At 36.3% G+C, this 15,065-nt stretch overlaps 2 protein-coding genes across 2 annotated transcripts; one reads left to right on the forward strand and one right to left on the reverse strand.

The window, feature by feature from the left end:
• The first annotated feature begins 1,178 nt into the window (after positions 1 to 1,178).
• LOC107916464 (uncharacterized) lies at positions 1,179 to 5,488 on the forward strand. Its single transcript, XM_016845768.2, has 6 exons — positions 1,179 to 2,497; positions 2,994 to 3,162; positions 3,255 to 3,800; positions 4,178 to 4,625; positions 4,730 to 4,811; positions 5,091 to 5,488. Exons 1-6 carry the CDS (start codon positions 2,468 to 2,470, stop codon positions 5,298 to 5,300), a joined length of 1,485 nt encoding a protein of 494 aa, XP_016701257.1. The 5' UTR covers positions 1,179 to 2,467; the 3' UTR covers positions 5,301 to 5,488.
• A 1,564-nt stretch (positions 5,489 to 7,052) lies between these two features.
• On the reverse strand, positions 7,053 to 14,499 carry LOC107916462 (auxin response factor 6). Its single transcript, XM_016845767.2, has 14 exons — positions 13,282 to 14,499; positions 12,652 to 12,773; positions 11,525 to 11,623; positions 11,388 to 11,444; positions 11,149 to 11,304; positions 10,974 to 11,058; positions 10,756 to 10,846; positions 10,136 to 10,300; positions 9,910 to 10,032; positions 9,556 to 9,631; positions 9,294 to 9,441; positions 8,052 to 9,220; positions 7,703 to 7,893; positions 7,053 to 7,492 (listed from the first exon to the last, which is right to left on the reverse strand). Exons 1-14 carry the CDS (start codon positions 13,322 to 13,324, stop codon positions 7,294 to 7,296), a joined length of 2,724 nt encoding a protein of 907 aa, XP_016701256.1. The 5' UTR covers positions 13,325 to 14,499; the 3' UTR covers positions 7,053 to 7,293.
• Between the last annotated feature and the right edge of the window lie 566 nt (positions 14,500 to 15,065).

Here is a 15,065-nt window from a genome sequence, read left to right on the forward strand (position 1 = left end):
AATTTTACGTTCTTTTATAATTTTATACAATTAATAATTTAATAACCCAACTATCATATTTTATACTCTATTCATGTAAATCATACATGTTCAGTTTGTCATAAATTTAAAAATTTTAACTACTCATTTCATATAAATAAACTTTTTAATCATTAAATATATATTTATATAAAAAATATTTTATATCAATATGATAAAAATATTTTAAAATATTAAATTAATTAAAAATTTTACATATATAAACCTTGCAAATATCTTAATAAAATCAATAATTAAATTATTAAAATATTAATTATATAAAAAACTTACTAACTTAATTTAGCTATATATATTTTCACTCATTAATAAAGAGGTACATGTACTTGCATGAAGGATCAAGTTTGAAGGCTTTTGTACTCTATAAAATCTAATGGTGCTACAAATCAGCTGACTACAATTAAGACAAGACAAATCTCACAACCAATATAAAAAATATATATATATAACTAACAGCCAAGGACTACATTTAAAAGAGGAATAGGAAGGGATTGAGTATTAGCTCAGCTGATATAAATATTATTATCAATATAGAAGGATATGGGTTAAAGTGTGTTAAAATGCATTATTATCTTATTTATAGATTGGGAGGGGCTATGAGTAGTTTTAGATATTGTGTTAAAAAGAACATATATAATTAAAACATTTAATGATTAAAACATTTAATAAATTCTCCTCGTCATTTAACCTTACAACATTTAAGATAAACTACAGTGGTAACCATCCAACTATTAATAAATTCTTTTTAGTACCCAATTACAAAAAGTAATAGAATGATCATTTAATTATTAATATATTTATTATTTCATCACCCAATTATAAAAATTTACAAAAAAATTACCCAATTATTAAAAAAAATTGTCATCAGCTGATTAACATAAAAATAGTAACACAAAAAAATTTCAGATAGTTGAATGACAAAAAAAGATAAAATTAAATAATTGAGTGACCATTTTATAATTTTTCATAATTAAATGATAAAAAATTAATAATTGGGTGATTAATTGTGTAATTTACCCTAGATTTCTTGCGCATTATCATCTTATGTTTCAACAACTGGAAATCTAGAAATCTGCAAAAAAAAAAAAAAAATCTAATCTTTCAAACATCCCACCAAACCTTTGACGCAAAAAATACAACTTGCAAAGCCTTATTGCTAACATGTTTTTCAAGCTCTCCCCCCAACTACTCTTTTCTATTTTTCCCTCTTTCTTTTAACATTTTAATCTTATTCTCTGTAGTTCTACTACTTTTTCTTCTTCTTTTTTTTCTGCAGATTCTGCTGCCAAGTGCCTGTTGTGATCTTTTGCTTCCATTTTACCCTTTACTTTGTCATTGGTCAAACAATAAGAAAACAAACACAATCTCCAGTTTTCTTTTTTCTTTTTTAGATTGAAATTGAATGTGATTTTTTTCAACATCAAATTTTAATCGAGGAATTTTACTCATTTATTCATATAAAGGGAGAGAAAGAACATTAATTGCTCTTATTTCACCATTTTTGTCTGCAAAAAAGAGTTTTTTTTAAAAAAGAAAACAGAAGAAAGTTCTTCAAGTTGGTAAAAAAAAGGGACGATGATCACCCTTTTAAGAAACCAGTCAAAATTTGCAGTCATTAATGCTAAAGAAAGAGTATAACAACTTAATGAATTTTGTATTTTTGGAACAACCCTTTCTGTTTTTCTTCCATTACTTCATTAATAAATTGAATCCTTTAATTTTTCTTTGAAATTTGTTTTCCTTTCCTATAGGAAACACAACAGTGCAAGAAAAAAGCAAAAAAAAGGTTTATAATTATGGGTTTTTTTTTCTGAATGATTGATAGTGACCCAGTTACTGTGTTTTATCAGGCAATGCGAGTTACCATACAGAGCAAAATGAAATTCCCACTTTTTTTAAACCAAAAAAGAAAAATCCCACTTTTTCATCATTTCCTTATTTTCCTTTGTAATTTTGTTGAATTAAAAAAAAAACTTCAGAAAAAACCAAAAGATTTTCAATTGCTACAAATAGAACTGGTATTTGTTAAATTTTGTAGTAATTGGCCATTAACCACCAGACAGTTTTGAGTTCAAAGTTTGAAACTTTAGAATAGCGCCAGCCTTGAAATACGACCACATCAAGTGGACCCCACAAAGTGATGACGTGGCGAGACCAGAATGGGTGAAAAGTCAGAAGGTTGTAATGAAGTGTGGTGGTGAAGTGGGGAAGACGAGAGAATTATGTTTTGAGCAATGGTCAAAGTCATATGTACACACTTGTCCACTACAAAACACTCAAAAACATAGAGCCTGTCATGTTCTTTTTTTCTAAATTCTTTCTTTCTTTTTTTTTTGTTGCCCCTATCTCTCTGCTATTTGTCTAGAAAGGTTGAAACTTTAGAGTGAGAGAAAGAAAGGGAAAACATAGTCTCATTAGAGAGAGATCTAAAATGGAGTATGAAAGAATAGACAAAGTTCAGGTAATCTTTTCTTTTCTTTTTTTTTTGTTCTTTGAGTTTTTGTTTGTTAATGGGGGATTTTGAAGTTGTGGTTAATGAATTGTTAGTGGTAACTTTTATAAAGTAGATGGAATGTGAAAAAAAATGAGAGAAAAAAATGGAGTCTTCCTGTTCTTTGGGTAGTGAATGGCTTTAAAATTTTTTTTTTGAAGTTTACAGCTTTACCTGTTCTTGTGAGTATTTGTTTGATTCTCTTTTGGGCCAAAAATGGAGTCTTTCTATATGAAGTGATGAGAAAATTTAATTTGTTTGTGTTACATTTTCTTTTCATTGATGGAAGCAAGACAATAGAAGAAAAAAATTTCATTATTTTTCTGGTATTTTAACCACAATTTAATATGAGCTCACAAAAAAAAAAGAGAAGATTTTAGTGCATTGATTCATTTGAAATTGAAGTCAAGGATTAAAGATTGTTTCTTTTTCTTTTCTTTCAATCCCTTATTTCTACACTTTGCAGAGTGGTATTTCACCAAGTAAATTGAGGATGAAGCTAATGGGGCCTCATCATATGAGAAAAAAAGATGGATCAAAGAGCAATTCTTCTAGAACATCTCCTTCTAGGATTGAAGATGCTGAGTTTATCAACAGTCTCTTAGCCTCTAAAAATGGAGACTTTGACGATGAAGGTTTGTTATTTTCTCTATTTTCTTCATTATTTCATCTTCAGTGTTGTATCTAAATTTGCATGCTGATTTAAACATGTTCAATTGAGTTGCAGTTAAAGTATCTAATGAGTTAGTGATGGATTCTAGTCAGTCAAAAGAATCATTCCCAAGGGAGAACATTGAAGGATGCCCTGCTAAATTGCATCAATTCTCGAAGAGCGATAACAGTTATTCGAGCTCAGTTCATCCGACGAGGACATTTGAAGATGAAAATCTCGATTCTGATAGTAATGCCAGTTCGTCGAGCTTTGAGTTTCATAAAGGGGAGAGAGTGGTGCACGGTTCCGTGACAAGGACATATTCCAGACCTACGTCGTCTAAGTGGAACGATGCGGAGAAATGGATAATGAACCGACAAAACGTGCAAGCTATTAATGCCAAGAAGAATGCAGTTCACGGCCAAGCTAATAACCGATTTCCGATTACGAATATGATGAGAGTTGCTCCAGAGTCTGCAAACTCTGATCATCGATTACATGTTAATCGAGTAGCTGATGCTATGCAGCTGCCATTCGAGAAGTTCTCTTTTATGCCTTCGGGAGCTCAAAATTGGGAGATGGATTTGTCTTGTACGAAAAGTTCAGCTGAAGATACAACAGGTAAATTTGCTTATATGTTTGCTGCTTGAAGAGATATATACTTCGCTTCAAGGTTGATTATACAGTCTATTGTATCATATCGTCACCATAATGAACATTGCTTATAATGTGATTAAGAACACTGAAATGCTCGACTCGCAACATATTAAGCCATGGAGCTGAGCCACTGTTGCTTTCAGTCTTTTGGCCTCCAAATGTATACTATGCGTTGAGTGAAGGGGTTATGAGGGTCAAACCATTATAATTACATATGCATGAGATGATTTCTTAGGGTTTAGGGGTTTAGGGTTTTAAGGGATGTGGAGGGGACTTTTTCGAGTTTGTTCTTCCTTTTTTAGTTTAATCTTTATCTCATACCTTTAGATTTGGGTTTGCAGTTCTGCCAACAATTCGATCCGTTTGTATGAGAGATATGGGAACTGAAATGACCCCTGTTACAAGTCAAGAGCCATCTAGGACCTCTACTCCTGTAGGGGCAACAACCCCGCTCAGAAGTCCAACATCTTCGGTCCCCTCTACTCCTCGTAGCGGGGCACCAACATCAGCACCTTTGAATCACATTACTGATTCTGAGTCACATCATCCTGGCGATAGTGGCAAGCAAGAATTGTCCGAGCAAGAAATGAAGCTCAAGACGAGGAGAGAGATCGTAGCCCTTGGTGTCCAGCTTGGGAAGATGAATATTGCTGCTTGGGCAAGCAAAGACGAGAAGGAGAAGGACACATCTTCAGTCGAAACCACTAATATAGAGGAGCTTGAACGGATTGAATATGAAAAACGAGCAGCTGCATGGGAGGAAGCCGAAAAGTCTAAGCATAATGCAAGGTTCTGATACGACCGAATATTTTGCAAATTCATGCAACGCTTATATGCTCTTAGACTATTTTCCATCAAGTTCCTTTATCTCATTGCATATTTCAAATTATCAGGTATAAGCGCGAGGAGATAAAAATTCAAGCATGGGAGAGTCAGCAGAGAGCAAAACTAGAAGCGGAAATGCGGAGAATTGAGGTATTCAAAATCCCTTTCGTGATCACGTACTCAAAAATCAAAAGTAATTATATTGTGTGTGTAAAAGCTCAGTGAAAAAGACTGAACCTTGATATGGTTGGTTTCCGGTTGAGGTCATGCAGCTAACTAAATCATACGCCATTACAAAATCTAAAGGTTATGATTCGAATCTTCTCTTAACCGGAAAGGTCATGATCAATCATAAAAAGGATAATTTTCCGGGGTCATATGCTGAGCAGTAAGCATTGGCAATAGTTATAGGTCTTTTTACTTTTTCAGGCAAAAGTAGAGCAAATGAGAGCCCAAGCTCAAACACAGATGGTGAAGAAGCTTGCTATGGCAAGGCAAAGATCAGAGGAAAAACGAGCTGCAGCTGAAGCCAGAAAAAATCGAGATGCCGAAAGAACTTCTGCTCAAGGGGAATATATTCGCCGAACCGGAAAATTGCCATCATCATCTCATTACATGTGCTGTGGTTGGTTGTCATAATATAAGCACCACAATTAATAACGACAAAATGTCTCAATACTCTTATTGAGCCAAAGTAGCATCTCCTACTCTTTTTTGTGTGCACTAGCCATGGCCTAATGAACTGTTATTGGCTGCCTTGGGTCCTTTTTTGTGGTGTTACATGAAAAATTGAAATGAATAGTGCAATTGATGCATGGCCATGAAAACTTGGGCTTGAGCCTCAACCTTTCAAAAAGACTAGATAGGACAGGACACGCAGTGGTCAGGGCTACAAGTTCTTTGATGGTCGGCATAATTTGGGCCCTTGGTGAAGGGCCATTGGCAATAATGCAAGTTGGGAATATGAACTCATCTAAATGTAGAAATAGGAACATGTTTTAAGGTAAACCGAGCTTGCTATACTATGTCCATTGTAGGCCTTGAAAAGGACTTAATTCTATCAACAGAAGTGCCTTAAAATCTGACTGATAAAATATCTACATCTTCCTCTACTTCACCACTGACAATTGTGTTACAGCTAAAATAGAATCTTTGTGGTGTATTTGGTTACCAACATATAAGTCACACGTATTAAACGAGTTCGAATCCTTTTAGGCCATGTAACATGGTTGGCAGAAGAAGATGGGGTCAAGCAAAAGCCTTTTTTATGCGGTGCAAGTTAAAGATGAGTGGGAAAAGGACAAAAAAGGTCTTTGAGAAGGGAGAGATTGATGGATTGCCAACCAAACCAACACCCTTTTTTAATAATGAATCTTGGTACTATTCTTTAGTGTTGATGGGTGCTTTACCTTATCTATATCGTCAAATGCCCCCACAACATGCAAGTCACACAAAAACCACCCTTCCATTTCCGCCTTTACTGGTACTGGTCACTGATCACTTGAGTCCCTACAACCCCAAAAAGAGGGGCCTCAACTCAACTAATATGCCCTCCACTCCCTTCCTTTTTAAATTCATTGAATTTTGGAAATTGGAATGTGATAGAAATTCCCATGAAATTGGCCTTGTGGATGAGGGTAGAAGAATGAGGACAGTTCTCTCACATGTCAGGGTCTACCGACATCAAAGCTCTTGTTCCCATCACTTAGGTTTATATGAATTATTGCAAAACCTTCCATTTCATCTGCTGCATGTGATTCCTCTTTATTTTTCAACCAAATGAGATGAAGCACTTTTGTTTTTTTGTTCAAATACCAAGCAACCTTAACCATTTTGTAGGGTTCTCATGTCAGCATCTCTCATTTTGAGTTGCAGCAAAAATTTTCACCTCTAAAATCAAGTATTAGTCACAATTTAGTGAGACAGAGTTGCAGGCAGATGGTTTCACTTTTTCATCATTGTGTTGTCCCAATGAAACTGCAATGGGATCATCATCATCAAAAACTTCCACCTTAGGAGCCAACCATCATTCATCAGTCTTTCAAGCAACTCCCTATACTGGATTTTTCCAGGATATGTTAGAAGGATTAGTCTCACTTTCAACAAATAGGGATGATGGTACATGTCTCTTCTTTCAGGTTCGATATCGACAACCTTTGTTAGCTTTGTGATGAGCTGATGATGATAGTGAGAGTTGGAACAGACCAAGAAAAATAGGGGACCATTTTCACAAAGGAGATGAAAAGGCTGGTTTTCGACAGATAATTCAAGGACCCATCACATGGCTCTTGGAAGAGAATTTTAAAGACTTCGGAAATTAGTTCAACATCAAGTTCATTTTCAAATGTTTCGGATCCCTCATTTTAAAATAAACTTACTACTCAAAGAATGTGAGTTGGAAAAAGCTAAGCTTGCTTCATAAATATTGATATATCCTAATACATATCGAGTGTGGATATTTCAATAACATAGGCGACAAAGATCTTTTATAATTACAGTATTACTATTAGCGTTTTTATAAATATAAACTTCAAGCTAGAGTTAGGCAGCTCTTTCCACCTACTATAAAAAGGGTTGCAAGACACAATAATATTACAGGAGAAAAACAGTATCATAACCGGATGAATTTCATTCAGTAGTCCAAAGAACCCACGGAGGCGATACCAGAGCTAAGATTTCTCGAGTCCTGCCGGCTCACATAGTCATCACAACTGCCATTAGAGAGCCTCTGAACTGGCACAGAGTTTAGAAGCTCCAGGCCTCGTTTGCCCATTTGCTGCACTTCCTGTGGGGAAAGTATCTTGATACACCAGACACTGTTCACGAACTCCCTGGTTTGAAGATAAAAAACTCCGGAATTAGCAAACGTAGGCATGCAAAACCCCAGAAGAGATTTAAATGCATGCAACAAAAACGATTGAAGTTTATGCGTGTCGAAAGTGGTTTTATACGACAGAATGCAATAATTTATTATATACTAAATGAACTCAAACATGCAATCTAGGGTACTCAAAAAAAATCTAGTAAGAATGGGAACTCACGGCCAGGGGTCATCGCCAAGGAGAAGAACATCATTCTCCCGGTCAACAAATACAAGCTGCCAGCCTGATCTCAGAGGGTCCTCCAACTGGCCTTCAAGGCCAAACATATGTGCCAGTTCACTGCGAAGTTCATTGTAGTTGCTGAATGCAGAAATATCCAATGATCTCCCGAAGGACCCTGATTTATAAACCTATTACACAGTGAAAACGTTCACATTAAATTATCAAAACAATAGCCTAAAAAACAAGGACACATAAAACTGCAAACATATCAAACTTGCAACACGTAAAGAGAATCAATGTTCATAAACCAAATTGAACTCGTAAATTAAAAGCAAAAGCAACTAACCTTAACAAAGGTTCTAGTTTGTGGGTTTGATTGGCCCACATTTTCCTGAGACTGCAAGAATCCAGATTCATCAATGCAACTGGAAGGTGTCATTGCTGGATTAACCGAAAAATCATTCCCTGCAGTACTCATATAATTAGAAAAGAAGGGTATAGAAGTGGAATCACTATCAGTGCCAACTCCCCTAAGTCCTGACATTCCATTTTGCATTAGAACAGATGAAGGCTCTATATTAACACCAAATAAGAGATGGCTCTGTGGGTCGGTACCCCCCTGGTCTATCGAGCACTCCCTACCAGGAAAAGGTGGCAACGAAATAGAATTTTGAGACATGTTTGTCTGGGAAGGCCCCAACTGTTCCACCTGTGGTAGAACACACTGTGGAGATCCAGATGAGAGAACGTCAACGGCAACCCGCTTAGATGGCCATGCAGAAGTAGTCATTATGGGGTTAGTTCTAGGCAAGTTGAGCAGATTGGAAGACTCATCTTGGGGGAAAGAACCCAAAAGACTATGTAAAGGAGAAACAACAGGGCTGGTCACAGGGTTCCCGTTTGAATCAGAAAAACTCTGTTGTTGGCCTAGTGAAGGTATGGATTGCAACGGTGATGACTGAGATTGAGAGGCTGAAGCATACTGTGACATGGCAGACACTGGACTAGGAATCTGCTGATGATCAACCAGTTGCTGGTGCTGCTGGGACATTGAATGCTGTGGCTGCTGTTGCTGTTGGTTGTTAAACAAAGGCTGCTGCTGGTGTTGCTGTTGGTTATTAAATGAATTCTGGTGCTGCAATTGTTGCTGAAGTAGATGTGGCTGAGACTGATGCTGGTTGTCTTCAACACCCTGAAGAATGGCCTGAGGCAGAGTCTGCTGCAACATCTGGGGTTGCATTAGAGCAGCAGGCCTGCAAGGGCCATTTTGGGGTTGCTGGAATTGAAGGGAAGCAGTTCCAGATCTGGAAGGATCCACAGTTCTCATCTCTTGCAATGCTGCAGCAGCCATAGCTTGGTACATGTCAGTCTGCAAACCAAGCATGGAGGCATCTAGCCTCGACTGCATCCATGGTGAAACTCCAATACCCTGAAAATTTAGATGCTGCATTCCTCGACCAGCATCTCCTTGTAGCCACATAAGTGAACTCATGCCTAGATCATCATCCTTGAGGCCTATGAACAAAGAAAGTCAAATCAAAAGGAACAAGGACGCTAAAGTATTACACACACTAAATGACTAGCATACCATGGAAAGAAGGTAATCCTGGAGGCCATGGGCGCTTGAGCCTTAAAGGAAATGGAGATGGATACATTGGGAATGTTGTCAATGGTTCAATTTCCCATAAGGAAACTCTTGGCTGCCTTTCACCAGCTGTTGATTCATCCCAGCCAACCTGCACAAATAAGTTAAATTCCATGATATATTAGCGCCATAGATAAAAAAATCCAAAACAACAATTGTGAAAATTTTAAAAAACAAATGATCAAGGCAACCACTGTAAACATACCTTGACTGATCTCCAATGTGAATTTGGCCACCGAACAGGATCTAAGTCACTTATGCCAGTTATCGTCCCCATGTATCTAAAGAATGCCCAATCAGCAGATACAAATAACATAATGTTCACAAGTAAACTTAAGAGATGGGACACAAGCAAAGAATGATAGACAAAGGCATTAGAAAAGAGCATAAACGAGACAGCATATCTAGCATAACTGCAAAATAATCTTTTGCAAGGAAAGCCAGGCCAGTCAGACATCAGTTCCACCTTTAAAAGGATGATAATCTAAGCCTTTAATAAGGTAAGCTATTCTAAATGGTAAGAATCAACTATCAAAAGCAAAAGAAAAAAGAAACTTACCGACGAACACTGGATTCTTCTGTTTCAAACAGCATCCTAAAGCGCATTCCAACAGAAACTCGAGTATGATAGACAGCTTTGACATATTTTGAGAGAGTTATGACAAATTCTGATGGACTAGCCCTGAATTGAACATGAATAAGTTTAGATGGGTTGAGGAATCACTAGTTGGAACTTGGAAAATATAAATAGAGAGAATCTGAGAAGCATGGCAGTGGCACCATACCTTGGATTATAAAATATAGTGAACCGACTATTTGTTGCAGCTGCATGAGCAGCGGCAGCAAGAAGCCCTAAATGCATGCTATCACTTGATAGCACTGATGAAGGCATTACAGTTTGAGGTCGATTAGCTCGCCGGATGCCAAGAAGTAATTGATTTTTATCATTCCTGTCAATATAATCCATACGCTGGCTTGAGTATCAACATACCAACAATCTACAGCAAATGGCATTTTAAAGAACCACAAATGTTGGAGAAGCAGAAAAAAACCGAGAGATAGTAGTCTCATATCTGCACTTTCGTATAATGTGTGAGGAGAAAAAATAGGTGCAATAGAATCCCTGAAGAATCTTTTTAAACTCAATAACTTCCACCGAACAAATGTCAAATCAAGCTTATTTATGGAAATCCGCTAGTGTTTCTTTGGCTAAATACACAAGAAAATAATAAAATAACAATAGCCAATATTCTCAAGATTTTTTACCAGGAAAGAATGCCAAAGTCGAACTAAAGAACAGCTAGAATTATCCACTTGACAATGAAATGCAAAAGTTAAAAATAAAATAACTCTGTTCTGATGCCACTAAAGGCAAGCTAAAACAGAAGACCAGCCAGCAACCTACCATATAAAAAGCACTGAATCACCTGCAACTAGTCTTTTAGCACTTACAAAGACACTCCATCCAGTCGTCAAGAGGTGCCTTTTGGGCTGGCCTGCATGGGAACAAGTCAATGACGTTAGTTAAGAACAATTTATAGGCTTAGCATATCTTTATGGTGGGAATAAAACCTCCATTTGCTATACGATAAAAGACCATTCTCTACAATTTCATAAACTCACCCCGAAATATATGCCTAAATTTCCATTCATTATCATGCAAGTCTCTTGCGATTAACTCTTGAGCTGGAGGCTGCTGGGTGAAGTCCTGCAAGGGATTGATAGCATAAAGTTAGAAATAAATCATTGCAACCGAAAACACAAACGGATATCAACACTTATGGTGACAACATGATACCAGTGGAGGAAACACTTTTTCAGCTGCTCGGCGAGGAACAGAAAACCCTCCATGAGTGCTTGTGTCACTGGCTGTTAATGTTTTGCAGAAATAGTTTGTTGGCTGTTTGCTGGGAGTGCCCAATTCCGCAGGTAGATAAGCCTCCTTTTGTTCTTGCTGTAGAAAAAGTAATCTTCAATACTTGAAACAATCAATAAGAATGAAAATTAATCAAAAGAAACCAACAGAAAATAGCATACCGGACTCAACGGTTGCAAGGTCATCTGTGCATATACTTCATCTGTTTCGACATCAGCCTGAAGTAGACAAATTTTGAGGCTTTAGAGACAAGTCCAATGGAAGACATCATCAGAAAACCAAACTAAACAAGCCTTACATGCATGGTAACATTATGAAGCTGACAAATAAGTTGTGGAGGTAAGCTTGGGTAGTTAGGTATGTGGGCATCCACTTCCTTGTTGGTTGTTGCAGCTACCTACAAAGAAAACCGCCAATCTATGCTTTTCAATAATCATGTTTGGTTACTCGATATGATGTATAATCAAGTGCAATGAACCACAGTACACGAAAAGAACCAGAATGATAACATGAACATATTTCATATGCCGCGGACTCTTGAGTTTTTCTTTAAAATCTACATATTTGAAACATCCCATGCATGTTCATATCAAAAGTAGAGAGCAATGATCAGCAATTATTGCTCAACGCCAATGGTAACAGAAAATCGGGAAGAAAGCCATCCATGCATGTTCATATCAAAAGTAGAGAGTAATGATCAGCAATTATTGCTCAACGCCAATGGTAACAGAAAATCCGGAAGAAAGCCATTACAACCCAACCAAAGAGGGAAAGCACACCATCTCAGATGCATGGATTACCACTCAATGAAGGCATCAGTTCAACCAGAAATATATTTGTTTGAGCTCCACATGCAATTCCCTATGATCCATGACCAGTGAGCACTTAAAAATGAAGCATCCAATGGTTCTCACCATATATGACAAACCATTTTTTTCCATGACATTAGATTTTGACAAGACAGTATTATAGGGAAATGATAGAAAATTCCAGGCCAGCAAGAAATCTGCTTCCATCTACTTTTTTTTTAATCAAGCTGAAAACGTATACTGGAAGACTCAAGTCCACTGTAGATCTACTAAAGAGTCAATTATGGCAGCTAAAAAGTAGATGAATTGGAGTCATGCTGGGTGGCTCATGTCAAACAAATGTCTCTGCAGTAAGATGGCATTTGGTGCTTACGAAGAGACATTCGAAGATCAAACTTACAAAATTTACATTGTTTCAATTAATAGGAAAAGAGAAAGTAATGATGATAATAACTTTTTCACTTTTTCCTAGCAAAGACGGTGAAACAATATCCATAATTTATTCTTCATAAAGCAACCGCAACTTGATACATGCATACCATCAGCAATACAAAAAGATATGCTTCAAAAATCCATTACCAAAGAACAAGCTAAACCCAAATTCTAGCATACCAACCTGCTCACTATGACCCTGTGGGAAATAAACAACCCTACTTCCAACATGTGGTAGAGAAACAAGAGGTCCAGCACACGCATGCCACAGTTCAGAGTTGAGGACCCTCTTTTCTCCTGCAGTGTCTGTTTTGCAGTAATTTAAAACAACAAAAATTAAAAGAGAACATTAAATAAAGAAGCTGGTCAATACTGATTAAAGAAAAAGCCCTATCAGTAAACTAAACAAGCAATCCAAGGGAAGACACAATTTCAGCAAGGCATAACAGATTAAAGCTCAGTTTGACGTAGAGAAAACAGTAATGAACTCAAGGTAGAATTAAGTTTTAAAACAATCTTCTTTACCCCATACAAAATAAAGAAACAAATGGATTAGTAAAACAATTTCAACAATCCTCCTATGGATGGAATTTCAGACTTGGTGACACCAAATAAACTGAATTTACTGATCTGGGATTTAACATTTAAAGATTTCAGCTTCTCCAACATTTTCTAAAGCCAAAAACAAAGCCAATGGATGATGATAGTTTTCAACTTCCCCTCCCCCTTCCCCTTTCCCAAGGAACCCAATTAGAGAGAGATAAAATAGAAGAGGAAAAGAAAGAAGCAGAAATTTGATAAATGGGAAGCGTACCTTCCTGGTTTGGTGGATTGAAACCAGCAGAAGAAAGTCTCATTTTCTTTTCCAAACAAATTCAATAAAAACCCTTTAAATCCCAAGTTTGTATCCTCAAGAAAAAAAAGATCACCACCCTAAAACCCCTTCCTTTAACCAGACCAAAGTCCTCCAAAGGACACCCAAACTCCAAAACCTTTCTTCTTACTACTTTGTCTCCACAAAAAAAAACACCATGCCTTAACAAGAATCAAACTCCAATTGAACAAAAGGCTAACAATTTACACATCAAAGAACAGACTTTAAAGAAAAAACAAAAAAATACAAAGCCCCCGCAAGACTTCTTTCTTGTCTTTCTTATTCAACCGAAACCGGTTTTACTACAAAACACAATCGCTTTCAGCCTCATCCGCCTCCTATCTTGTTCTTCCCCCACCCACAAAAAAAAACCCAAAGTGTTCTTCTCTTGATCCAAAACCTTAATGCTAAAACAACATAATATCCCCCTTTTTTTAATGTTTCAACACTTTAGCCCCACATTTCAGCTCCCAAAAACGAAGACTTTTGATCCTTAAGTGTGACCAAAACAACAGCTTTTCTTTTCTCCTTTTGAGTTCCTCGAAGCTTGTAACCCACTAACCCCAGCAAACAAAAATACCCAACAGATCTCAGCTATAAAGATACCAATAAGTTCAAAAGCCCAGATCTTTGTTCTCACTCACAAAACAAAAAACACAAACCAAGCAAAGGGTATATTATTATTATGCATTTGGGTTTTTGTTTTTCTTCCTCACAAAGCTGGCTCTCTCTCCCCCTTTGTACAGTCCCAACTGTATTTAAAAAAGAAGCATTGGGTATTTATAGATATTTTTGGTTCAGAAGAATATATGTTTGTTTTATATATCTATGGGCTACGGTTGAGGATGTAGGAAAATTTTTTTTTTTACTGGTTTTTAAAGGAATTGGAGAGGGAAGGGGGGACTCTTTTTGTTTCCAGTAATGGAAATAGTGGTGATGAGTGGTGACTACGAAGGAGAAATGAAAGGAAAGTGAGAGAGAATGAGAGAGAGTTCCGTGCTGCTGACTACTTGTACTATTTACTGCTCTTTGCCTTTGCTGTTTGCTTTCTTCCCCTTTCCTTCTCTTTTTTTCTTTGTTTTTTTTTTTCCCTCTCTATTTCTTTGCTCCACCAATCAATGAACATACGACCGCCATTATTTTTCTTTTTCCCCATTTGGGTTGTCTTTTTTCTGTATACCGGTGAAAACAATATTAAAATTAAAATTAAAATTAAAATTAAAAATTTGGGTAAAGAAAAAGTGTTTTGTGAGTGAGTGAGCGAGCGAGGGAGCGAGAAAGACAGTGTGTATGTCAGATGACTGTTTATTAGAGGGAAGATTTTTTATTTTGTTTTCTAGGATTAATTTCACTAGACGACTTTCAACTATAACTAAAACTTCAATTTCATAATTTAAATTTTAAAATATTTTAATTAAGTCCTTAAAGTATTAACATCATATTAATTAAATTTTTTATCAGACATAGAACATTTTATAACACGTTTATCAAACCTTAAATACCCGTGCACAACTGTATAAACAAAATTTGACACGTTAAAAAAATTAATAGATCTGAAATGGTATGTATTTTAAAATATTTCAAGTCGAGTTTAAATGAGTATTTAATGCTTAATTTAATGTTAAAATAATGAAAACTACTTAATTGATACTAAATCGATTCTTTTATATAATTTTCAGGGTGTCTTTGAATCGACAGAATTTTTTACCTCATCACTACAATAA

The sequence above is a fragment of the Gossypium hirsutum genome, chromosome D10 (assembly GCF_007990345.1).
Source record: "Gossypium hirsutum isolate 1008001.06 chromosome D10, Gossypium_hirsutum_v2.1, whole genome shotgun sequence".
In the NCBI taxonomy this organism is placed as follows: Eukaryota; Viridiplantae; Streptophyta; class Magnoliopsida; order Malvales; family Malvaceae; genus Gossypium; species Gossypium hirsutum.

Excerpts from the sequence above, each read along its gene's own strand:
- LOC107916464 (XM_016845768.2), top strand. The coding sequence starts at position 2,468 with ATGGAGTATGAAAGAATAGACAAAGTTCAG. Across the intron at positions 2,498-2,993 it reads AAAGAATAGACAAAGTTCAG|AGTGGTATTTCACCAAGTAA; the intron begins GTAATCTTTTCT and ends TACACTTTGCAG. Across the intron at positions 4,626-4,729 it reads AAGTCTAAGCATAATGCAAG|GTATAAGCGCGAGGAGATAA; the intron begins GTTCTGATACGA and ends TCAAATTATCAG.
- LOC107916462 (XM_016845767.2), bottom strand. The coding sequence starts at position 13,324 with ATGAGACTTTCTTCTGCTGGTTTCAATCCACCAAACCAGGAAG. Across the intron at positions 9,632-9,909 it reads GAAGAATCCAGTGTTCGTCG|ATACATGGGGACGATAACTG; the intron begins GTAAGTTTCTTT and ends GGCATTCTTTAG. Across the intron at positions 9,221-9,293 it reads AGGATTACCTTCTTTCCATG|GCCTCAAGGATGATGATCTA; the intron begins GTATGCTAGTCA and ends CTTTGTTCATAG.